Here is a 24,904-nt window from a genome sequence, read left to right as displayed (position 1 = left end):
TTAAAAAAATTCCAAAAATATATATATAAATTTGATCTCCAAATATATTTTTATCTACATTGTAAAAATTCATATTCTAATACTATAAAACAAAAAACTATAATTGAATAATACTATATTATATTCGAATCATAAACTTTTAAATTTAAGTTTAAATTATTCTTGAATTTCAAATTGCTCTTGGCACTACTCGTCAAGATATGTTCCTATTTCCTAATCTCACGAAAACACTTGTCCGAGAATCAAAAGACCTCAAAAATCAAATGAAATATACTGATGACAATACGGCGTACCAGTGGGCACAGAGCGGCTCAATTCAAAAAGCTCCTACCAAGTTAAGTGACTAGTAATTGTAGCTATCATTTAAATGCATTAAAAAAAAATTTGTAACTACGTACTAAAACCACAGGAAGTTCCAACAAAAGGCCAACAGGGAGGCAATGTTTATGAACTTCAATGCGATATTATCAAAAGTACCAAGCAAATACAGAGAGGAAATAGACAACCCAATTCCAAGAAAGGATAACACAGGCAATACGATAGTCGTTCATTCAGTTTCCTGTAGCTCATGGAACAATAATAGATCACCAGAAATTAGAGCAACCCTTCCCCTGAGACATGGAATCCAGGACGAGAAATTAAGTATTGGAGAAGTCAGGAAAAAAGAAATAACAAGAAATGAGTGAGGCTATGGTACATTGCAATGCGCAGATTGGTCCATGCATTGGATTCATATCTCCGTTTTCAAATCCAAATAATCAATCCGAACTGTTCAACGTTGTTATCATATAAAAATATACTTGAAGATTAAATTTTATATATTTTGGAACTTTTTTTTTTACTATTTTTTAGGTAGGTAGAAAATCACTACTCTCAGATGGTCCCGAATTTTTTGATCAAGTGATTTTCAAATTGTCTAAATAAATAATAAAATAATTCCAAAAATATATAAAATTTGATCTCCAAGTATATTTTCATAAGATAATAATGTTGAACGGTTCGGATTGATTATTTGGACTTTGAAAATGAAGATATGAATCCAATGCACAAACCGAATCCATGCATTGCAATGTACCATAGCCTCACTCACAAGAAATTATAACTAATTGAAGCACCAATAATACCCAGTCCATGCTGCTTGCTATAACATGATCAGATAGCAGGATTATTTTATTAAAAAGAGCTGTTCATTAAGAAAAATGATGGTGGATTTTGTATACTAGAGAAGTTCATTAACAAAGATCCAGTCTGAACAACTAGATTTCAATCGGGCTGTCAGATACACCCTACTAACTCGGCTATCCTCGGGGAATGATAACACTTGATACCATTGCATAAATTTACAAGTATTTTAGATCGGACAAATGGTAACATAAGACTTTCTGCAGGTTACATAAACATTTCACATATTTGCAAAAAACACTGACATGATTTGTTACCTTGTTGGTTAAGACAAATTATCATTTTTTTTTTTTTTCCAAATGTCCAATGTCTGATCCACTTGGCCAATACATACACTTCAATTACAACCTTGCCAATAACTTTTTGAGTTTGTCAAATATATTCAATAAACCAACAAGCATGAAAATATTCAATTAGAAACGTAAAACACAAGAGATAGTGCTTACTCAGCTCATCCAATGACCAATTTGCAGCACCATTTCCTGCTTTAATCAACCGAATTTTGCCTACATATTAAACAAGCCCAAAATAAATTATTCCCGAAATATTTTTGTAACTTTCTTTCTGCATTAAAAAAGAAAATGATGTCGAGAGAAGCGCATTTTAAAGATGAATAACAATAAAGCAATTAACTATACCATAACAATAAAGCAATTAACTATACCTTCACGCCTCACAACAACCTCAGCTACGCTTCTCACCTGACCTGTAATGCTGTCATTATAGACCCTAGTCTCTATATCTCCCTCAACAAACACTGGAGCACTGCATGGCTCACAAGATTTTGCAAAAAGATAGTTACAGAAAGCATTTACCAGTTTAAATCACTGTCTTGGCCAATACTTAGCCCCTTTAATAAAAGAAAGCACAATAGGTGTGAGTTTTCTTCTTTTTAAGAATTATTTGGCAATTTTAGATACTTGTTTTAATTAGAATAACCACAATGGTACATTCTGCAATTCTATGATTCAGCAGCTTGTTCCAACATTTTCATTGTAAAACAAAAGATCCATAAACTATGTTTACAATCAGAACTATTGTGTTGCCAAAGACAACTTATCTGTCAAAAAAAAAATGCTCGGAAAATGTAAATAAAAAATCCTGTTGGAAGGAAAAACAAAACCTCCCAGATAATTGGAGGAAAGGGAAAGAATCATACTCCTTCACCAACTGACGAACTGCATAGTTGCCTAAATTCTCATTGTGTATCGTAATACGATGCCACTGTACCGGCCTTGGAACATCATTACTTCCTACAATTCTCTGATCGAACATTCCCCCAGTACCAACAGTTAATATCGTCACTGAGCGTCCACTCCTTAGTATTTTCTGCACTGGTGGATCCCCAACTTTTCCACAAAGAAATGCCTAAATAAAATGGAATGCTGAAATTTATCAACAAAACATGAATATCAAACCAGTAATGCAAGATACTGGCAAAATCTTGGTCCTTGTGCATGGGCCGAGCCATAAAATTTTCTGCCATGTACAAGGACCAAGGTTTCTGGCTCAGCCAGCCAATACCTTGTTCTTGTGCCGGCAGATTGGTTGGTTCAGGTACTTGAAAGGAAGCCCCAAATTAACAAAAAAAGAATGGAAGAAGCAGCATGGCCAGATGTGCTTTGGTGCACACAAACCAAGATAAAAAAAGAGAGAGAATAGGTTGATAGTGGAAAACAATACTTTCTAGCATGCACATACCAGAAAAGGTACGAGTTACCACCAATTGAGGCCTAGTGAGACAAGCTACTCTCAAAGTGAAGGTCTATATGCATTGGATATAAGAATGGAATTTTAGATAAATTAATTGAGAATTGGTACCTTGTGAACACCCCTGAAGCCCCAACCCTTTGCGGGGTCGACATTTTCCGGCCCAACACCTCTCTTTGTGTTTATAGTTTTGTCACTGTCTAAGTTGTTCATCTCCGGCAATTCATCGAACGACGAGGTTGAGTAATTGCATGCGAGAAATTTTGTACTGAGGTCTGCATAAATTAAAAAAATCAGATAACCCAAAAGCCTGTGGGCCATATTCAACTAAAGAAGAAATTGGTACTGAATGCTTTTGTCATTTTATCAGATAATTCATTTCTCATACTTCAGATCCAAAATGAGTATAGAAAACTATAACAATTGAATTAACATTTTATGGGAATGGAAAAATTAACCACCTATTGAACTTCTTTGTGCTACCATCCTTTTCAAGCCCTTCAAAAACCCAGCACTCAGTGAACCCATATTCAATCTACACACAAGAAGGAGGTTAGCAACAAGAATATTGCAAAATAAGCAAGAGGCATCTTAGAAGATAGATACAAATTACACTAGATATGTAACAATAGACTTTCCTGTAAATAGAGATGCACAGATTACTGAAGGATATGAAACACAATATAGCAGTTAATTACGAAATTAAAGTGACAATGTCTCATAATACTTAATTTAATAACGCTCTTGCTTATCTTGACAGGATTAATCCCACCTTCATTCAACCACTTGTACAAACAAGTGAGTGCGTATCCTCTGAGATATCTCATATTTTGCATGACCGATGTGTCATTATTTGATCTCTGAGATTCGTTCAGAACGTATTTGAATGGTTGAGATTTTCCAAAAAGTCACGCAAAATATGAGATATCTCAGAGGATGCGAATTCCAAATCTCCCTTCCGTATAAAATTAATGAAAGCCTACATGCCAGTATATCTCTTCTCGTCACAAACCCTAAACCAAAACCTTAAACCCTAAACCCTAAAGCCTAACAATTTCCGAAAAAAGAAACATACTTTCAGAGGATTTATGCACGCGTTACTGCGAGGAGAGAGGGAGAGAGAGAGAGGAGGTGCCAGCAACAGACCTGGGGACTTTTGTAAAATTTTGCTACTTTATATGGGCCTATTGGACCATGAAACCTATAGGGTCCGTTTGGCCCAATATGCGTCGCGAACTGGCGATGTCTTTTCAGATATTTTGATAAACGAACGGCTCCGATTTGTTCGAACAAATTAGGCGCCGAAAATTTTGATCTGTAGAAAATCTTGCATATATTGATATATATGGTAAATTAGGTATAATAAATATTTTTTTAAATGTTAGGCCATGTTTGGTTGTGGAGTAAACTTCTTACTCTATGCTTAAGGAGCTAAACAAGAAGTAAAATAGAAGAAGTAAGATCGAGTAAGAGGTGAGTTAATTCGGAGTAAGTTATTCCATCTCTTCATGTAGATTAACTTACTCTACTAATAGAATCCACTATTATAGACTTGAATTCATTTCTCAATATCTTACTCTTTCGTGTGGATTAATTTAATATACAATATAAACTATCAAACAAGATATATAACATATGAAAAATAAGATAGAGTAAGTAATTTAATTCCCATTAACTTTATATAAAACATGACATTAAAGACTTATACAATAGATAAGTCACATCATAAATCATGTAGAAAAATACAAGAAAGGTTGTATCATTTTAAAATTTTGTTTAAATGTCAGGTACATCAAACACATTTGATTTAATAAGAAAAGATATGTGAAAAATAAAGAAAAATAAATAGAATCGTGTGGCTCAGGATGAATAAAGAAAACTCAGTCCTTTTTAATGTACTTGCACCTTGCTGACTTGATTCTAAAATCCTCTTTGATAGCATCATTGTATGCTTTCATTGATAATTTATGAAAGATGACGACGACGATGATGATTATGAGAAATGCTTTTATTTATTTGTCGTAGAGGATATTTTGTATCTCGATAAATCCATCGGTACAAATGGGACATATGTAAATCTTATTTACTAAAGTATAAAATTATGTATAAACTCTATTTGAATTTATGTTAAACGTGAATTTTATATAAATATAATTTGTATATAGTTTTAATAAAATATGTTTAAACATAATCGCAAATCCACAGAGGCAAAGGTTTGTGATGATTTTTTTTGAAAATCTTTGCAGAAGCTGCGAAGTCGTGAGGAAGAATCGAACTCTCGACCTTTGGGTATAACAACTCTAAGATTTTTTCCTAGCCAATTGTGCTACCTCCCCTTTCAAAGTTTGTGATGATTGCTAGCATCACAATAAGAAGAGGAGGGTTCAAATATTTATATTTTTTGTGTTTTATTGTGTTTCACATTTTATTTTAAAGTTCAAATAGTCAATTCAAATTGATTAACACAATCTCCATATTAAAATTGTTTGGAGATCAAATTTTATATATATTTTCTTGAAAATTGTTTATTATTTTTTTGTAAGTACAAAATCATTGTTTATGGATCATCTAAAAACAATAATTTTGTATCTATTTAAAAATATAAAATTTAATCTCTATCTATATTTTAATATAGAAATCATATTGACCGATTACTATTTAAATTTTAAAACTATAAATAAAAGATTTGGGACACAAGACACTGACACATGAAACCCTATACAGGCAGTTCAGTTATACACTTGGTTTCGAAAAAGCCTTGAATCCGGCTGAATCACTGCGTCACTTGACGAGCTAAAACAAAAATTGAAATATAGGATCGAAGGAATTTGTATCCTCTGCATTAATTCAAAAAGAAATCTTTTGAGTTAATGCACCTGAACCGTCCGATCAGTTTTAAAATTTGTACAAATCAGATCCACACATTAATATTAAAAACTATATTTTAGACAGGAACCAGATGGATTCTGCTTACAATCGGACATTCGATATGTATTAACTCAAAAGATGCTCTTTTGAGTTAATGCAGACGATGCGGATTCGGATCGAAGTGGGGTTGAACGATTCCCTTGGTGGCCGGTTTATTGGACGAGCTGGTTGTGGTTCAAATAAACCAGCATTGGGTAAGTTACCAAGTTGATGCCTTGGATCGATTTTAAGTATGATGCTGACACTGTCACCGTCCCAAGTTATTTCTGTAAATTTATAGTTCCCTATGTCATATTTTTTAATTTATTTATCTTTTAATGGCATAAGAAATTGACCCGAATTTAATTACCACAACTATTTTTCATTAAAATTTGTAAAACTACAAATTTAAAAATATGTAATGATCATGGTTATCTTTAAATCAATGCATGCACATACAATATCAGAAAATTTTAGTTTTTTTGTACAAGATAAAAGAAGTCGAAAAATATTAACGTTCTTTGATTTTTCCCACTTGTGATCTTACACTAACCGAACACCATTTATGATATTTGACATGAAATACTTGTACTTCTCCAGAGACTAGTGTATTCTCCAGAGACTGGTATGTTAGCTGTTTCTTTAACATTTGCTAGGAAAACAATAATACAACACGAGTCAGATATAGGAGTGATTCCTGTAGTAAAAGACAACTAGATTTAAAATTCCCTATATTTCTTTTCTAAAATTTCTTTACAAGAACAAGGCATTACAAAAAAAAAAAAAAAAAAAAAAGGTAACTCACAAATGTGCTCCAACGAATCAAAAGAACACAGCAAACAAACCTCAAATAAAATGAAAAGCAAGACATAATCTAAGTCTAGATTAATCAAGACAGATGTTGCAGCCCAAGTTCCGAGGTTATTAGTCGAAGAAGCACTTGAACAAGTTCTCTGACTCTTGCTTCCCTGTAAAATCAACCGTATACATAGCAGTCACAACATAGGCAAAATTTGAGGTCAAGAAATTGAGAATTTATGTCCTTGTGAGAGAAAATAATTTGCCAAACCTTGACACAACAAGCTCGCAAAGTGATGGAAATAACACCAACAAATGAGCACGCTCACAAGATTCCTTGTTCTTCAATATCTCCTTTAAATATGGCAGTAAAGGAAGAGAGGCCAAAGTGTCAGAATGAATATTGAGCCGAGCAAGCTCCTGAAGGACAACAATCGCCTCTTCAGTTCTCACACCAGGTAATGAACTTTCACCTGTGAATCAAACAATATTCATTGAGGATCACATCTGTTCATAAGGCAAATGATGAAGTACCCAAGGCATTTGCTAGAGTACTTCATCATTTAAAAAAAAAAATATACAAGGCAAATGATGAAGTACCCAAGGCATTCTCGTCTTTTAAGAACTGGTTTAGTATAACCTCACATCTCTTCATAAGAATCATGATCGAAACTTTGCTGACTTCTAACCTTGAAGGGGGCCAGCTACCTACTGATGTGCAACTGCAACCAGTAGTCAGCAGATTAGACTATCAGAAAATATGCCGTATTAACAAGCATGCACATGTTTAATTATTTCAGAACTACTTTTTTCTTTTGACCTACATACATTTTAATCAGAGATTATTAGCAAATCTCTACCTACATTTATGTTGACCAGCCCCTGATAGCGTCAGAGTGACCAGATCCAGCCAAAAAAGTAGAGGATATACATTATGAAATGATTTAATTTCACGATTTTCTCTGAGTATAGGGTCAATTAGGATTTAGGACCTCATATAATGGACCGATCTTAGACAGTCGGTACTTCATTTCAATTCTTTTGAAAACACAGGTTCAATTCACAGGTTATGATCCAAAGATGTTAAAAAATAGGATCAATTTGCCCAAAATTCCAGGCTTCATTATAAATGTTCAACATTCAGAATGCCATGGTAAGTTAGCAGGTCAGATTCAGATCAAGATCTCTTGAACAATTCAACCAGGCAAGGTCGAATTGAACTTTTCATATAAAAGGATTGCTGAACTGATCCAATGAAGTACAATTACACAGTAGAATGTATCACTGACAACTAAAGTAACTTCACAACAATTTAAGTAAGATGAATACGTAACTTCTAGCAAGGAAGACGTACCTGCACAGAGAAAACATCATCTGCAAACAACTAAGGGAGAATCTGCTACAGTTCGGAGGCAAGAGTCCGACACTTTCAAGAGGTAAAGATCCTGTTCGAGATGCACATCGATCTAGGGTTGTCACCAGCTTCTCTAATATCTGCACATAGATATATGTATTTAGATGAGCTAAAACAACTGTTTGGTTATACCATTATAAAAAGTTATCACATGCAAGTACTGCTTTCAGCTAAGAGGATAATTGAAGATGTTGTGACAACATAAAATCATAAAATACTGCAAGAAAACAATGTCATAAGACTTGTAAATAACCCAGAAAATGAGTTGGGAACCAAAAGAAATTAGCGCCTGTGCCAGTGTACAATCAACTCATTTTTTACCTGGACATTATCAAGCTGGCAAACCACAATATAATAAAACCTTTAAGAACTAAAATAAAATCTTTAGATCCAGCATAAGCAACTGAAAAGAGACACAACAAACTTCAAGATCAACAGGCTACTAACAAGTGACAACCAACCAAAAGCCATAGAGACCCTAGGTCAAAACAAGCCAATGAAAACCACAAAACACACAGCAAACAAAACATACACAGACCTATTAAGCATATCATAAAGGTACTAATCACGATAAGCATACCGCTAATGGTTTGGTAACCAAACAGGGGAGCCTGAAGAGTTCCAAAAGAAGTAATAGATGTACCTCAACAGGAGCGTCTACTTGGCCTTTTAGCACATGTTCACCAAGTACTTTAAGAAAATTCATCTCAATCAGCTCATCAGCCTTTAGCACATCAGAGGTCAATGCACGACCACATGAACCAACGAGAAATATTTCATAAACATCAGCTACTTCCTTCCACAGTCGTGCTCTAGTAAGCCTATATGTAGTTGTCTCAGTTTTGGCATCCAAAAGTGAGGGACTTCTGCCATCATCAGCCACAAGCTTATTGAAACAGTCCAGTGAAATCCTCCAAAGGGAGCCTGTCGGGTTGTCCCTCCTAGTATTCATGCACCTAACAAGTAATGGCATTTCAGTATCTTGTACTTGTGGATTTCAGTACTAGATACCAAGTAACATAAATGGTTGTGACCAGTAATACGGGCAGACCACAGAAGTAATCCATATTTAAAGCCAAAAGGAACAAAGATAAAGATGATACATAAAAAATTGCAGTTGTCAGGAAATGACTGACATAAGTATTACTTTAGATGCAATTTTTTAGTTGTATATAATGAATGATGTACATCTATAGATTACAGGTGAATAAAAACATGAGGTGTTTGCTTTACCTCCCAAGACCTTTTATTAGTTCAGGAGAGATGCCAAATCTTTCAATTGGTGGAGCATGGACATAGAGATCCACAATAATAGGTAGAAGCTTCTCTACAAACAATGGACTCCAGCCATATGTAATCGTATCGTTGGCCTCTGATTCAGAAGAGTCCAAGGGGGAATGAGGTCCTACCCCTGTCAATCAAGGTACCAGTTAGTATCAGTGTCATTCACCAAACATCACCATCAACCACCAATGTATAACACAGCCCAATTCAGTCTATCATAATTGGCCTGGTTCATTTAATTTACTGGAGAGAAGTATGGATTGTTTTTACTTGCTCTTTCTATAGGGTTTCTGCTTAGATCTAGCTTCAACCTTTTAGGTTTAGAACAAATAACAAGATAATGTACCACTTCCAGCACAAAAAGACATACTGTCAGTTTTGTAATGCTAGACAGTCCATTTACCAATACAGCATAATATATATTAAAGTAACCAGACAACAACCAGATGCCAATTACCGGCATCCTTGTGGAGGCCACCACTTTGTTCTTTGCCACCTTTTCCTTTGTCTGTCGATAATTCGAGTCCAATGAGATAGCAGAGGAGCTCATGGAGAAGGGGGGCCCACATTGTAGGCAGATCATCAGTTGGTCGGAGCTTTGGTATTATATCAAGGACAGTCCTTTGCACTGGAGATACATTACCCTAAAGCATCAAAGTTCAATTGTAAGCGTTTCAAAGAAAGAAAACATTTTCTAGTTTGTTAACTAAAATAATTAATCTATGAAATACATCAATAAATAAACAAGAAAGTTAAATATTAAGAAAGGAGAAAACTGTACCACTAAAATGTCACTTGAAGTTGGCGCAATGTTAAAAGATAGATGATTGGCCAACAACATTAGTTAACAACAGTTCAATTCACTTACAACTCTGATCAGAGTATTCAAGATAAGTTTTCAATAAAACCAATAACTATAAACCAAAGGAACTCCAAACACAAACGCAAAAATATTTTGTAACACAGTGACTGATTAATTGGGCAAGCTATTTGTTCAATTTCTACTAGTACATCAACGTACCACTTCATTCTCAAAGTCATCGGAGCCCTTTGAATTCCGGATTGTTGTATGAAGGATGGATGTGAGCCGTAGATACATGTCAGCATCAAACAATGATTGAGCTTGGAAGTACAAATCTCCTACATTAACCAAAATAGAGAAAATGAAAAACCAGTAACAGCCCAAAATGGAACCATTTGTCATAGCTTGCACAAAGGTTATGCAAAGTTCAATGTATTACCAAGACCATGTAGAATCTCCTGCTTAACCTTATCAGCTGAGTTTATTTTGTAATTTGGAGTTTGAAGGACCAGCTCATAGACTTCAAGCATAGATTTGATATAGGAGGCTTCGAGATTTCCCTAACAAATTTTAGCAAAAATGAATATACTATTAGACTCTTCAACAAGATAAATATCTCACTTATCCCACTTTTAAGCTTTAACAAAAGAAGAAAAGTGCATTTGCTTTATTAACAACAAGAACTCCTTGATAAGAATGAAAATCAAAATATTACCTTTGGGCAATGTGAGCTAACAAGAGTTTGCAAGCAGCTTATTGCAGCAAGTCCAACTTCTTTACTACCAGTCAAGATGCTGTTTTTGACGAACTCTAATAAAATCTCCCATCCTGAAATTGTATGCATGCTGTCAAATGCAGTTAAGACAAGATACACACTCGCAGCAATAAATACTGGCAAGCAACCTTACTACTGATGCACTCACATGCCTACTGTAACTGAGCAGGAATCACATAGTTGTTAATCAACCATAAGTAGACCTAATTAAACCTCAGACAACCGTAATAAAATAAAGCCTTGATAGACTCAAAATACTACTGAACAAAAAAAAATGCTAAGGATCAGACGAGTTGTCATTATGGTAATCCTTAGTCCAACAAAAAAAAAATTGCAAGCACGTTATCTTGAGAAATGGGCAATTCACCAGATGAGAAATTGTGTAAGCTCTGAAGCAGGGGAAAGAAAGAACGTAGCAGCCGCGCTATGCCACCTAACACCAAAACAATTGTCTCATCCCACTGTTTCTGTGCAGTGTTACGGCTGTAAACAATTGAGTTTCATTAGCCAAAACAACTGTATTATTTTAGGAATATGACAAAACTATAATTTTAAAGTAAAACCCAACACAAAAGGTTAAATAAGCCAAACATACTGGTTCATGGACATACATCCATGCTCCGTAAAAGAGCATGCATAATCAAAATTTATGTCCATTTACAATAAATTTCCCACCAACAATGTTTAATAGTATACCTGTGATGAATAAGCATATGAACAGCTTTCCCACCCCGTGTTCCAAGTTCTTTCCCTTGCCATTCATCCTTTGAAGAGGTGGATGCCTGTGTAAAAGCATGTCAAGCAATTAAAAGAAAGCAACGAAACATAAATAGATAAAAGGATGACTGATCAGGGGTTTAGGAGCATACCAGGTGCGAAACAAGATCCAAAATGGGAAATACATATGTCCAGAGACAATCTTCCCACATACTTCTAGATATTTTCTGGCCATGGCTGCTCAAGGTTTGGAAAAGGGTCCGAATTGCAGAATTCCTTACCTTGAGCAAAATAAAAGAATAATAAGGCCAACTAATCAGGTCAAAATAAAACCAGGTATTAAAATTTCTGGGATTTTGTTTAACACATAAATTGAATCATCATCCATGCAATCTCACATGTAGATTGCAAAATTATAATCTCATCAACTCCATACGAATACTGAAGCTTTGTACTCAACTCTAGTTCCCACTTGTTAAACTAAAAAAATAGTATCTCATCAGATATCTTTAGGAGATGAAAAAGGGTACCTCAGGCCTCTCATCAGCACTTAGTTTTTGCAATATAGAGAATACTGAGAAAAGCAGCTTATTATAATCAGGCACACTTTTCACCAAATTATGATTATCAGAAGCTACATCTGAAAATTAAAATTAAAATATTCAGCAAAAAAAAAAAAAAAGGAGTGAAACTAAGGTGTAATAGTACCAGTACCATTTTCTGTACGAAGAGAGGAATCTTGAGCGCGATTGTTAACTAATCCCTTAGCAATAAAATCAGTGGCCATCCACAGAAGCCCAATGGCAGTAAGACTGATGTTCAAATCTTCTTTCTGAGAACCATATGCCCCAGTAACTTCCATACATCTACGATTATAAAAATAGGCCAGAAAAGGATTCTATAAGTCGATATTATCATTATATTTTAATGAACTCCACATTCAAATTCAAGTGCTAGCCATATTTTCATTAATGTTGCTTATTGTCAGCAAAGACAAACTACGAATTTTAGGAAAGGGAAGATGATCGCGAGACGTAAAGTGTCCAGTGGGTCACTTTTAACTAGATATCCAATTAAAAACATTGTACTAAGACAACCTATCACATTACACAGCTCATAGGAATTTTCTATAATCAAAAGACAAACCTATGCAAATTTTCTTTTAGGACAGATTACAAACTCAAGATGTTAGTATGCTTACTGATCAAGCCACTGTAAAGGAATGGCTGAAAGCTCTTCATTCATGATAACTCGTATGCTCTGCAAAACAAGGCATTGGAAAGACATCAGAAAGAAGAGATGCAAGTTTTGTAATAATAAGAGATGACCATATGATTTGCATATCATTAACAAATTTGATGTGTTGATTCAATAACAAACTTTGTTATAATTAATTCAGATATTTACCTGAAAACCTAACGGAATAAGATCCTTCTCTGATGTATCGGCAACAGCTCTAGAAATATAAACTAAACATTAGCAGATCATGTTTTTGGTTTCAAATGCTCGTAGGCTTATAAACAGATCTCGTCAAAACTAAGAAAATCAGGTAAAGACGAATAAAACGAGAACTCACCTTAGTATTTGAAGGACATTGGACCAACTGTGGTACAGCTTTTCTCCACACCTCTAACAGAAAACTGAAGTTACTACAACAATTTCATAATTGATTTATTTATTACCAAACTGCAAGGATCATTGTACCAGTTTGTTGCTGGATAAAGAGTTTCACTTGGTTTGTACCAATTTAAGCAACCAAGTTTAAGTGCCTCAGACATGCCCAAACATTTCTATAAACTACCAAAAGGACTTGTAAGGTCAAAAAATGACCAACGAAACAGAGTCTCAGTCAGGTTACATAATTTTACCTCCAAAACATGCAAAAGAATTTTAAGAGCTCCAATATTAACATCAGGATTCTTGTTTGTTGTGCAGAGACCTATCAACGGAGACAGCAGTGCGCACTCAAACTGTCGGGAAATACAACCATTCTCCACCTACAAGAAGGAACTTAACTCAATCCAAAAAATCATTTTAAATACAAAAATTATTCAAGCAGCAAGCAATTGTCATGTGATTTCAATTTCAGATATGCCATTTACAATCCGTGTCCTACATGTTCCTCTGAGACGAGATACAATAAATATACAAACAGAAAATGCTAGCTACCAAACAGATACTTTCATGCTTCCAAACTCCTCAAACATCTACCACTCAATTATTACAAAGGTTGGCCAGAGAAACTAGACAACAAGGAGTAAATGTCAAATGCAACTCAATAACACAGTAAAACTTGCAATAGGATCAAAATCCAAGAACAACTTGCTAAATTCACCTGATATAAGGTAATGAATGCTAAATACTCACCTGGAGATTGTCAGAGCTTAAAACAGCACAAATTGACTTGTCCAATGCTTCAAGGGCCATGCTTCTTAATTTAGGGTGGGAGGAATCAGAAAGCTGAAATTATTCTGTATTTCATTAGATCGTGCATAATATGGATTTTGAAAATAATTGTAAAATCAATCATATCACCTCTATAAGATGGGTTGCAATTTGATTCCATATAGGCTCAGCTCCTAAAAAGCAGGACAAGATGAATTAAGGTAAGCATATAATGTTGGAGCAATGATATCTCTCATAGATACGAGTGCTTTACTGGTATTCCAGTTAAAGATCACACTCTTTTATCTCATCATTTTGCTTTTTTCTTTCTATTAAAAAAAATATTCCATTTGTGATTTCTCTTACTTTTTTCTTAAATACTTTTGCTTGTTTTGGTGTTAGCAAGGTGTTGGTGGTGCACGGGGATGGGGGGTGCTGATCAGTGATTTTGCATGCCATAGCCTTATATCATTTTGTTTTCAAATTTTCCATAACAATTATTTATACCTGCTCCTAGTGTTAAACAGCCTATTATATGACCTTACACTAAAACAGAACAAATATACTTAACTGTGCAGGTTGTTGAGAAGTATTGTTGTCATGCGTTGTACTGAGAATGAAACACTCCCTATATTTTGGCCAGATATAAACTGGCTTGATAGCTGGCACAATGCAGAGAGGAGTGACTTCACAGCATAGACATTCATCAGTGCTGAACTCTCAAACAACTTACTCCAGACAAGAAAGAAAATCTCAAATTAGCCTAGCAGCTAACAGTAGAAATATAAATTTCTCATTTCTTTATTATTATTATTTTGGGGGGGGGCTCATCAAACTAGCGAGCCGCAATTTATTTTCAAGCCAAACAGTTTCAAAAACTAGATAATAAGAAATTAATTCTAAACCAGTAGTTCATACTGGCTGGAACCCTGACTAATTGTCTGCCACAAAATATACTTGGCTTATAGGGGGAGGTATATGCAAGTTATTTACTATTTTATAGACATCTCTTAATTGTCCTTCCCCTCTGCTGAGGATAAGGATGAGATATCACTTTCTAACAGGGAAAAACCACCATTCATGGGCTCATAAAAGCATTTCTAACCTATGCTGGTCTCCTTACCTGAGAATTTAAAGAGGATAGTATGTGGAAGTCACTGTACTGCCCAGATGATTCTCTCAAAATCCGTGAAACAGACGTAGATACCTCCTACATATAAATTAAGAATCTATACAAATAAATAACAACTTGAGAAATTTAAAGAACAGACATAACAAAAGTCCTCAAGAGATATTACAGTATCAGACTTTTATTTATCTTTGAAGCATTACAGATTCATGTACATTCGAGATAAACATATATTTTAAATCATGTGAAAACTAAGGGCTATGATAAAGAATAGACATAAAAATTAAGTCATGAAAAATGGATATAACCTGTGTAGAAGCGTATGGAGAATGAATAGCTCGATCAAGTGCTGCTAGTGTCTCCAAAACCTATGATTGCATTACCCAACAAAAAGGAAAATTAAGTAGAGAAAAACGCAATCTGCTATGCCTATCGTATACAAGGATGAAAGTAACATTTGACAGCAGAAATAAAAAAAAACACATACCAAACTCCAGGACGGTCCTAGGACATTATGCAAGCGATGTGCCACATTGAACAGTGTTCGCAGTGCCTATGTCAAAGCATCAACAATATAAAATGTCAAGTGAAACAACAACTAAAAATTACATGAACTGTTAGGAAAAAAAAAAAAATTACCTGCACATTCTTTGGTGTAAGAACAATGCTCTCCCTCTGATCTGGCACAGGTTCTGCCCTCTTTGATCCGGGTGACATGAGAACACTGTCATAATGAATGCATAAAAAACATTTACAAAGTTGATCCAACTTGCAAAAATCTATGAAACCCAGTAATTTTGTGCCAAAAGTGTAACCAAGAAATTCGTCTAAGTCCAAAATCATTAATCAGCAAAATATTAGTACTGTTTTTCTCTTTTTTCCCTTGTTTACATTTACACAATATTTCCATGAATATCGACACAGTTTTTCCATATAAGCACACGCTATAAAATCATATATGCTTTCAAATTAAAGGATTGACAATCACCTTCTCTTCTCAGTTTCAGTTGGAATGCTGATTGTGAACTTGCACAGCGATGCCAAAAAAGAGTTAAGTGGCTCTACAGCACCCAAAACTCCACATGCCTGAAACAATGTTAGTTCACCTGAGAATCTGTTTAAACGTACAGATTAAACAATTTTAAACAGAAGTATATTCTAGGCAAGGGGGTGCAAGAAATTATATTATCTGGTGGCATAAACCTCTTGTACTACTTGCATATTTTTTCTGCTATCTAGACATCCCTCTCCTCCCACCACAAAAAATAGAGACAAATCCTAATTACAAACCAACCTCTCATTTGCTATCTAAAAAAGATATACAAATATCACAATTATGTTTCTATATACACATATATAACCTGAGTGAATGCTTGATACCCTTTAAGTATTTCCAATATTATTGCTTCTCCTTGTGATCTGCCAAAGTTCATTCACAAAGAAACTTCAGCCAAAAGAAAAAAAAATGTAATACTGATAATATTTTAATAAAAGTTCAAGCCACCTTGTCAGAATAAAAGAAAGAGCATCAAGAATGGTTAACCAAGTTGAGCAGACCATAGAAGTACACATATGAAATGTTTGTCCAGGGCACAAAACTGCAGCATTTTCTTCTTTTGGAGAAGCAAGCTGCTCAAAGTGTAAAGTATGAGCCACAAATCCTATAAAACATCCTCAAATTTATTGTATGCATTTCTTACCTCACCGCTGTCAACTGCCTCATCTGTCAAAGTAGCAATAGTGAAAACTACACCTAAAAGTCCCTCAATTGCCAGAGTAATGGCATGAGCTTCACTTGCAACTAAAACAGCACTATTGGATGCATCATTATCCATACTCCATTCAATTCCTGAAAAAATGCATGTTTACTTGGTATCCAGCTTGATAAGTGGGTAAATTACCAAGTCATACAGGTACAGCAACAGAATTGATTGGGTTTTATTTTCCTTTACGTTCACTCGCTTTTGTCAACTGACCTATTGTTGGAAACATTAAATTGGGTTTCAACTTAAATCAAAATGAATTTGGTGCAGAATTTGGACCCCATACTGGAGAGACTCTGTAACCATGGTACAAAAAGATTGATACAAAATAATCTTTTACAAACCTTTAGCTTTACTGCTAAACATCCCAGCAACAGCTGCAAGGCTCTCCTCACTTGAGTCTGAAACCTAGAACAAAAGGAGGTATGATCTCTTAAAACTAAACAGTGAATTTACTAAAACAAAGGATCCAAAATTAGGCTTGCAGTTAGCTTTAAAGCCGAAAAAAATTAATAGGTATTAGTAAGGAAATAAGAAATTAAAATAACTATGTGTCTATGTTGCAATTTGCAAACAATTAACCATTCTAAAGCTTATATCTGTATGTAATAGAGATAAAGACCCAAATAAACTCAAAGAAGCAAACAAACTCAAAATGAGAAGCAATACCATCTGAATGTTAGAGACAACTAAAGCCAATGCTCGGACCATATTCTCTACAACATTTGTGTTCTTTGGATTCCTGCAAAATGAAGAAAAGGACACTTAAAGAAAGAACAATTTTTATTTACCAAAACAATAACAAAAGATGACACACTACTGAGTAAATGGCTATGGAAGTTACACAACAACCCAAAATGCCATTGGGCTGAGACGTTACTGCTCCTATATGGAATCCGAGACATACCACAACTTGGCTCTGACAACAGCCACTCATTCTCCCTGAAGTCCCTAGGGAAACTCACATCCTTCTACTCATGCTCTACAGCACCTGACAATGATGGAACATGGCCCGTGTGGCGTTGGACACAACACGGGCAATTCACAAGTGCATCTGTGTATGCTCTTATACACCACAGAGGTATAGAGTGCATCTTATAACCGAGCTCTCTGGAAACTGAAATCCCCTACAAAGGTCAGAGCATTCCTCTGGCTGGTCATACAGGATAGACTTCAGGCACAGCATGTACTAAATAAGAGGGGTTGCAGCACTGCCCCCGAATGTAAGCTCTTCTATGCAAAACAGCTCGAGAATAGGGATAATATCGTATGATTTTGCCCCTACTCACAACGTTTCTGGAGAGGGCTGCTGCAAACTGCAATATTTCCCTGCCAGTAAACAACCTAGATGCCATAGATGTCATTTGGTGATCTAACAGGAGAGCCATGTCACAGCCAGTGGTCGATCTATGGTCTGCAGGATGTTGGTCACTCTTGCGAGAGAGGAACACAGGGCTATTCTCTCACAAGACAGAACACAACTACATCAATATTGATTCATGATACAGCTCTTGAAATACACCAGTGGTACCGGCACTGTAAGAAGACAGTTACTGTACCAAAGATTAGGTATGGTAACTACTGTTATTACTGTTCTATGCTTGCTGCACTTTTTACTTTATGACTAGGTTGTAACCTTCTCTTTCATTTATAAAAATTGGTTAGTGGGCAATTCGCCCCCTAACCTTAAAAAAAATAACAAAAGATGATATCACAGGTAATAAAATAAAAATACTTGAGTTATTTTCACTTACATGTCAAATGTCTGGAAAAGGAGACGAAGTGTGCAAGCTTCTACACAAAATCCCTAGCATAATAACTCCACATTAGCATATGCACCAGGTGCTTTAAGGTCATGAGCAAAGTTAACAAAAAAGAACTCACTCTCAATATTTCTAGCACGAGTATGCGGTGCCATAAAGGCAAATCAAGCCGAGTAACTTTCACTAGCATGTTGAGAAACACCTGTTAATAGAAGGAGGATAAGTAAAAATTGCTGTAATAAATCTGATTTAACGGTCTGACTAATATCCAAAATGCATCCTGGAGCCAAAATCTGCTTCCAAGGTGCCAAAGACAAACTAAAAACTAGTAAATACAATAACATACAATCACTTCCAAACGTAACAACAAAGAAGAAACTACGAGTAACAGTAAGCTGCTGTCACATGTCTAGACGACTTAAGTACAAAAATGGAGAAAGAAAATACTACCTCACTTTCAGTAACAAGGGATGAGCTATAGAGCCTTATTACATGAGCAACTGACCGAAGAACCAAACGTCGAAAAATTGGTTCTCCTGCTTCCCCTTCAAGCTGGGAATGAGCAGTAATAATTAGATCAGGACCTTGCCCAAAAATTTTAGAGTCACTTGTCTTTTAAAAAGGATGATAAGTGACTTGATTATAATCTCAATCTCACTTAAGGACCAACCTCTTAGATGTGATGAACAATATAATTTACAACATTTAGAAGTTTCAACACACCAGTGACAATTCACATAACCAGGCTTTAAGTACATATTTGGTTCAAGATTGGATACCTCTGCATTTGTCCGAAGCGAAGTCATGAGGAGGGAGCATATTTGGTGGCGTAACACCTGATGTGTAGAAAAATTGTATTAGGACCCCCTAAATCAATAAAATATTATAAAATAGAAACAAAATAAGTTTTTCGACAGTAACCTGCTCATAAGGCAACAAAGTCCGAAAGATGGCCACATAATTGGACATGACAAACCTAACGTGATACAAGAAGTCACCAACATATGTTATTACCCATCCTACATCTTAAATAACAAAATACAAAGTACATTAAATTAAAATCTGAGTATAACACTTACTCGATAATATCAAGAGCAAAAATCCTCTGGATTGAAATACACTTCAACCAGACAGCCTAAATAGAAAAGAACTCTTATTAATATGAAAGTTACCAGATTTGATGCAGAAAGGACAGATAAGTAAATTGAGGCATCTTATTAGCACATACAGATCCACCTGCAGCAAGTGCTGTCAGGTCTTCAAGAAGACGAAGCCCAAGCTTTCCTTCTTTGGTAAGATCTGCCCGCATGGTTGGTTTGCTCTCAATTGATCTATCATAAGATACCACACAAACTACCAATTTAACCAGCAGAAAAAAAAATACCGCAAAAAGGGAACCAGAATACCATCCTATTTTGTTTCAATTATATCCTCAGTAGTTCTAAAGTACTATTTAGTACTTCTTATCGCAAATTAGTTTTGTCCTACTCAGTCACAAGCATAAGATACATATGGAACAAGATGAAACAAAGGCAAGAAAAATACACTGAAAGATGGAAGCTACGTGTAACGCTATCAGTGACGGAACCTGTGCGAGATAAAAGACTTGTTGCTGCTGCTTTGCCAGAGGGAAGGGATTCAGCAGCAGCAACTGCGTCAAACACCAGTGCAACTGCTTGTCTGAAAGTGGCAGCAGCAGTGCTGAACAAAAATAGCATATAAATAGGCTTCAGTATCACAGTCAGGTTAAGTTTGGGTAATTAAGAATTCATTTTACTAGTCAATTTACTTCCGAACACTATCAGAAGATTTGGTGCCTTCTAGAAGCCGGAGACAGATGCCAAGTGCTTGAGCCATGTTATCCTGTAATATAGTAAACTAGCATGAAGGCTGCACTTGTGATCTTCCTTGAATAAAAATGAGTTCTGTTTTCTTACAACTGACAACCACTACTCTGTCATTCACAAATAACACACCATAAACTGCAACACTTCGGATTACATGCCAATGAAACCCATCGCTTTCTGATAGTCAAAGCAAAGCAGCAATATTGGCTTTTTTTCCATGTGAGGAGGCAAAAGCCAGTTTAGACAATGATACCAACCATACATAATGGTTTCTAAATTACATGCTTGTCTCAGGTCTATCAACAAAAAGATGCACTTATAAATTACAAAAGAGTTATGAAGAATTTATTACCTCATCTCGAGGTTGCAACTGTGATTGAAACATGATCAACATAGTTTGCAAGGTTTTGAGTTGAACACTTTCATCTGTCATCTCTGCATGCTGAGAGAGTTACCAGTGACGAATGTTAGTAAACATAAAAATGACAAGCATAACATTGTTAACCGGAGACAGCTTGTAACTGAAAGGCTCACATCTTTCAGAGTCGACAATATATCTTTCAGAGCTGAAGGCGCCACTGCATCATGTGCTATGAGTTTTTGCAAACATGAGAGACCGATAACATTTAATTTTAGTGATTTCACATCACATGCCATAAGAAATATTCGCAGTATATCCTCATTTTGTGCAATCTCCTTCGGACTAGACATAGACCGCAGCTGAAATTAGCAATATATTCACCTCAATCAAAATAAACAAAAACTAGAATAACTAAAATCTATTATGTTCATATGGAACGAATATGAATATAGCTTTTAGTCAGTGGTCTCAGCCAGTGGACTTTTAGAATCCTTTTGCTATTTTCAGACTCAAACTTCAATTTAGTGCTTCAGAGAAATAAGAAGACTAGACTAGTGAGTTCAAATCTTGTTCTCAGTCATTTCATTCAGTCAACTATACAGCAAGGACTAATACATAAAATTGGAATATACTGTGTCCTCATTGTTCTTACAGACATGGAATGGTATACTACTGGAAGTTATCGTCACAAAGTGAAGGGGTGAAATGAAACATTCCACTAACCTTCAGGATCGCGTGCTCGGCAGCATCCTTGACAGCTGGGTGGCGGCGGCGGGACTCGGCGGATAGCGCGCGCAGATCCGCCTCCAGCGCCGCCATTAACGCCATTTTTTCTTCTCTCTTTCACTCAATCTGTTGTATGTTTCTTACTCTGATCCAAGCTTGAGATCTCTCTCTCGTCTTTAGTCTCTTCTCTGGTTTTCGGCATAAGGTTCGGGAGATCTGGGAGGGAGACTGGGAGCGGAGCGGAGAGACTTATCGGGTTCGGGTACGTTAGTTCAATACTTCCATAATACCCGCGAATAAAAGATAGATTTTTTGAAGCTCACATCCTCTCCAATATTGCACAGAGGAATATCTTACAATAAATGAATCTGGACCGTTCTTTTTAACTTGGCACGAATCACAAAGCCTAATAATACTGCCCCTCCACGCTAGCCCGAATCTCAAAGTGATGAGACTTAATCTCAAGTGATATCCATATTCTACAGTATTGGAGAGGAGTTAAATCCGATTTTTTGTTGGGCCAGTTTTGCTCATCTGGACTAAAAAAAGGCCCAAGCATTAGTTTTGTGATTGTGGTACCGGGTAATTAATTTAGAAGCAACTTGAAGGCTTCAATAATTCCGTTAAAATAAGAAACTTTAACACTCAAATTCAAACGAATCGAATCCATTAACAATTAAACATGGGTGAAAACTATCAAGAGTCGCGACTTCTCCTTATTTGTAAAGAAAAAAGTTTCCCCGAGCTTTAGATTTTTAAGGATGACTAGTTCACCTATACAACGGGAGCTCGTAATTCTTGCGGTACCGTAGGGTATAATGAAATTCCAGATGAATCATAAAAAATTCTGACCTATCATAAAAAATGTCTACTTTAAACTTACATTGAAAGATTTGGATCTAAATTCATTCATGAGCTTGCATCCCGAGTCCGGATCTTTTGAGGTAACGCAAATTTTGAGTTTAGATTCAAATCGTCCGATTAGAATCCGAACTGATCTTGTCTGAACACAGAGCCTCTTTAATATTTGCATCAAAAAAAATAAATTAGACGGTCCGGATCTAACTCAAGATTTGAGTTAACATAGTTGATAATACGAATTCAATATTTGGAGGAAATTAGAGCCACTGGATCTGCATCTAACCGCTGCGCATCATTCAGCAACACTATTCACCGACCACTGTGTAGCCTCGTGTTGAGGATTGATCCAATAGAGTTCAGAGTAGGTCTGATGCCCATCGGACCTACTTTGGTTCGATGGGTGTAGTGACCATTAGATTGCATTAAGATTCGTGCAATCTGTATTAAAAGCCGTGCGAGTCGGTATCAATTTATGTGCGTACCTATCTTAATACTAATCGTGCGATGTTAGAGCTAATTGAACCTAAAAGTAGATCCAATGCCCATCGTACCTACTCCTATCTCGATCCAATATAAATTTAGTTCTTTAAATATATCAAGCGGTTCCAGTGGACAAAACGAGGAATTTTTTTTATAAACCATGATTAAAAAAAATTATGAAACCATGATCTTACTTAATTTCATACCTTTTGATTGATTTTCTTCTCCTTATCATCATTTGAAGACTTGATAATTTATAATCACAGTTGATTTAGTGTTTTGAGGATTTGCTCGATACATGAAGAAATATATTCTTATCTTGACCAGATGATGCATCTTATAATTCTGTAAATCACCATTCCATTATCTTTCTTTTTCTTTCTCACTTTGTTCTTCTTCTTTTTTCCTCTAATTTGAGTTTGTTTCTCTAATTTTGCTTCTGCTTACCTATTTAATTAGCCTAACATGTCCAGAGGGCTTGCTTTTAGCACATCTAAAGTTGTTCTTTAATAACTTCAGACACCTAAGCTTCAACCAGCTAATTAATTTTGGACAGCTATATACATTAATTTCAATATTTGTGCGAGACTGGTTCTTCATTATTATCTTATGCACTAAATCAAATTGTAATATTTGGAACTCTTAACTCTGGCATATGCCTTCATGACAATTTTCTTTATTTATTTGGTTTGGTCTGGTACGTTTGGATGCACTAGAGAATAGCTAGAATAGTAGATTAAAAATAGCTACTATTTAAAAATAGCGCTAACTCAAAGCTATTCAGAATGTTGTTTGGATTAAACATTTAGAATAGCGAGAACAGCAATTGAACATTTGAGAGAGTACGTTTGCTATTCTAACTTTTTGTAGGAATAGCGAGAACAGCGCTATTCTCGCTGTTCCTGAGTATGTTTGGATGGATCGGAACAGCACTGTTCTCGCTATTCTCGCTACATCCAAACATTTATTTTCATAATGCCAATATAATGATAGTTTATTTTGGACATTATTTGAGCACACTCTTACAAGAGTATGCCATTTTAGTTAAAACTAATTATATTGTTGGATAAATAAATGTAAGCATATCTCATTAATAATTTAAGAGTGAGGCTATTGTACTATGCATAGTGCATATTTGTATGTATTATGGATCAATCTCTTTTTCTTTTCTTTTTTCACATTTCAAACAGTCGATCTGAACTGTTCAATATGGTCATCATATAAAAATGTACTTGTAATTAAAATTTTACATTTTTTTATAAGTTCTACTTTATTTCAATAGGTCGAAAATAACTTGATCTAAAAAAATTAGGCCATTCAAAATAGTGATTTTCTACTGATCTAAGAGAAATAGTAAAATGGTTCTTTCATGGCGTTTTTTGGTAATATGTAATGTCAGTTTTGATAATCATTTGTGGGTATTTATAATTAAGGGTAACTTCAACTGGACAACATCTAAATATAAAAGAAGTTTTTTTTTTTTTATCATTTATGCCTTGTTGAAAATATTAACTGAACAATATCTACATCTAAATATTAGCTAATCTTCAGGCTGGTACAGGAGATTGTGGTGATGTTACAATTTTTCAAATCTTTAGAGATTGTGGTGATTTTAAATCTCTAATGATATGGATTTTATTAGAGGGTTTCATAAAATTTTGGACGTTAAAGATACTATAGATTTTCATCTTTTCTTCTATGTACATAATACAAATTTTCACCTTTCCTTTTAAATAATAAACATTTGAATGTACAACCTTTGGAACGAACCACAAAAATTAAACGGATGTTGCCAAGTTTTACGAATAATATGTGTAATATATACCCAAATAACCCGCTTTGCTAAAAAGATTGGATTTATACCTGAGGCAATACTCTCGAACGTATTGAGAACGAGATTATCAGTGTGTTGCTTCTACAATGCTAACAATTCATGAGAATTATGAGAGTTTTACATGCCCGTTGTTTAACTATTAAGATAGCTTTTAAATGAATTTTAG

General features: G+C 35.2%; 2 protein-coding genes across 4 annotated transcripts; both read right to left on the bottom strand.

The window, feature by feature from the left end:
* Window positions 1-383: 383 nt before the first annotated feature.
* On the bottom strand, window positions 384-4,101 carry MTSSB (mitochondrially targeted single-stranded DNA binding protein). Its single transcript, XM_078319585.1, has 7 exons — window positions 3,968-4,101; window positions 3,354-3,427; window positions 3,004-3,167; window positions 2,342-2,550; window positions 1,847-1,947; window positions 1,629-1,688; window positions 384-611 (listed from the first exon to the last, which is right to left on the bottom strand). The coding sequence occupies exons 2-7, from the start codon at window positions 3,418-3,420 to the stop codon at window positions 595-597; spliced, it is 618 nt and encodes a 205-aa protein (XP_078175711.1). The 5' UTR covers window positions 3,421-3,427; window positions 3,968-4,101; the 3' UTR covers window positions 384-594.
* Window positions 4,102-6,497: 2,396 nt separating this feature from the next.
* Window positions 6,498-21,798, bottom strand: LOC144569299 (ARM repeat superfamily protein). Of its 3 annotated transcripts, XM_078319574.1 has the most exons (44): window positions 21,561-21,797; window positions 21,011-21,196; window positions 20,829-20,918; window positions 20,419-20,492; window positions 20,175-20,330; window positions 19,858-19,960; window positions 19,709-19,764; window positions 19,551-19,605; window positions 19,409-19,465; window positions 19,080-19,181; window positions 18,751-18,831; window positions 18,621-18,673; window positions 17,536-17,608; window positions 17,211-17,274; window positions 16,804-16,952; window positions 16,608-16,732; window positions 16,465-16,522; window positions 16,092-16,189; window positions 15,743-15,827; window positions 15,591-15,656; window positions 15,412-15,471; window positions 15,098-15,184; window positions 14,546-14,702; window positions 14,125-14,168; window positions 13,957-14,049; window positions 13,458-13,586; window positions 13,166-13,218; window positions 12,997-13,045; window positions 12,791-12,849; window positions 12,304-12,455; window positions 12,120-12,229; window positions 11,742-11,870; window positions 11,569-11,654; window positions 11,240-11,355; window positions 10,813-10,925; window positions 10,537-10,657; window positions 10,317-10,435; window positions 9,753-9,939; window positions 9,245-9,422; window positions 8,655-8,967; window positions 7,952-8,091; window positions 7,198-7,319; window positions 6,869-7,070; window positions 6,498-6,767 (listed from the first exon to the last, which is right to left on the bottom strand). In XM_078319574.1, the coding sequence occupies exons 1-44, from the start codon at window positions 21,663-21,665 to the stop codon at window positions 6,689-6,691; spliced, it is 4,734 nt and encodes a 1,577-aa protein (XP_078175700.1). In that variant the 5' UTR covers window positions 21,666-21,797; the 3' UTR covers window positions 6,498-6,688. The 3 variants fall into 3 exon arrangements, with proteins under 3 accessions (XP_078175700.1, XP_078175702.1, XP_078175701.1); XM_078319575.1 differs by lacking the exons at window positions 6,498-6,767; window positions 7,198-7,319 and having other exon boundaries at window positions 6,936-7,070; window positions 21,561-21,798; XM_078319576.1 differs by lacking the exons at window positions 20,175-20,330; window positions 20,419-20,492; window positions 20,829-20,918; window positions 21,011-21,196; window positions 21,561-21,797 and having other exon boundaries at window positions 19,866-19,883.
* Between the last annotated feature and the right edge of the window lie 3,106 nt (window positions 21,799-24,904).

This window comes from Carex rostrata, chromosome 18 (genome assembly GCF_964058835.1).
Source record: "Carex rostrata chromosome 18, lpCarRost1.2, whole genome shotgun sequence".
Classification (NCBI taxonomy): Eukaryota; Viridiplantae; Streptophyta; class Magnoliopsida; order Poales; family Cyperaceae; genus Carex; species Carex rostrata.
The sequence above is the reverse complement of the archived record's forward strand: the minus strand, read 5'-3'. Positions and strand labels throughout refer to the sequence as shown.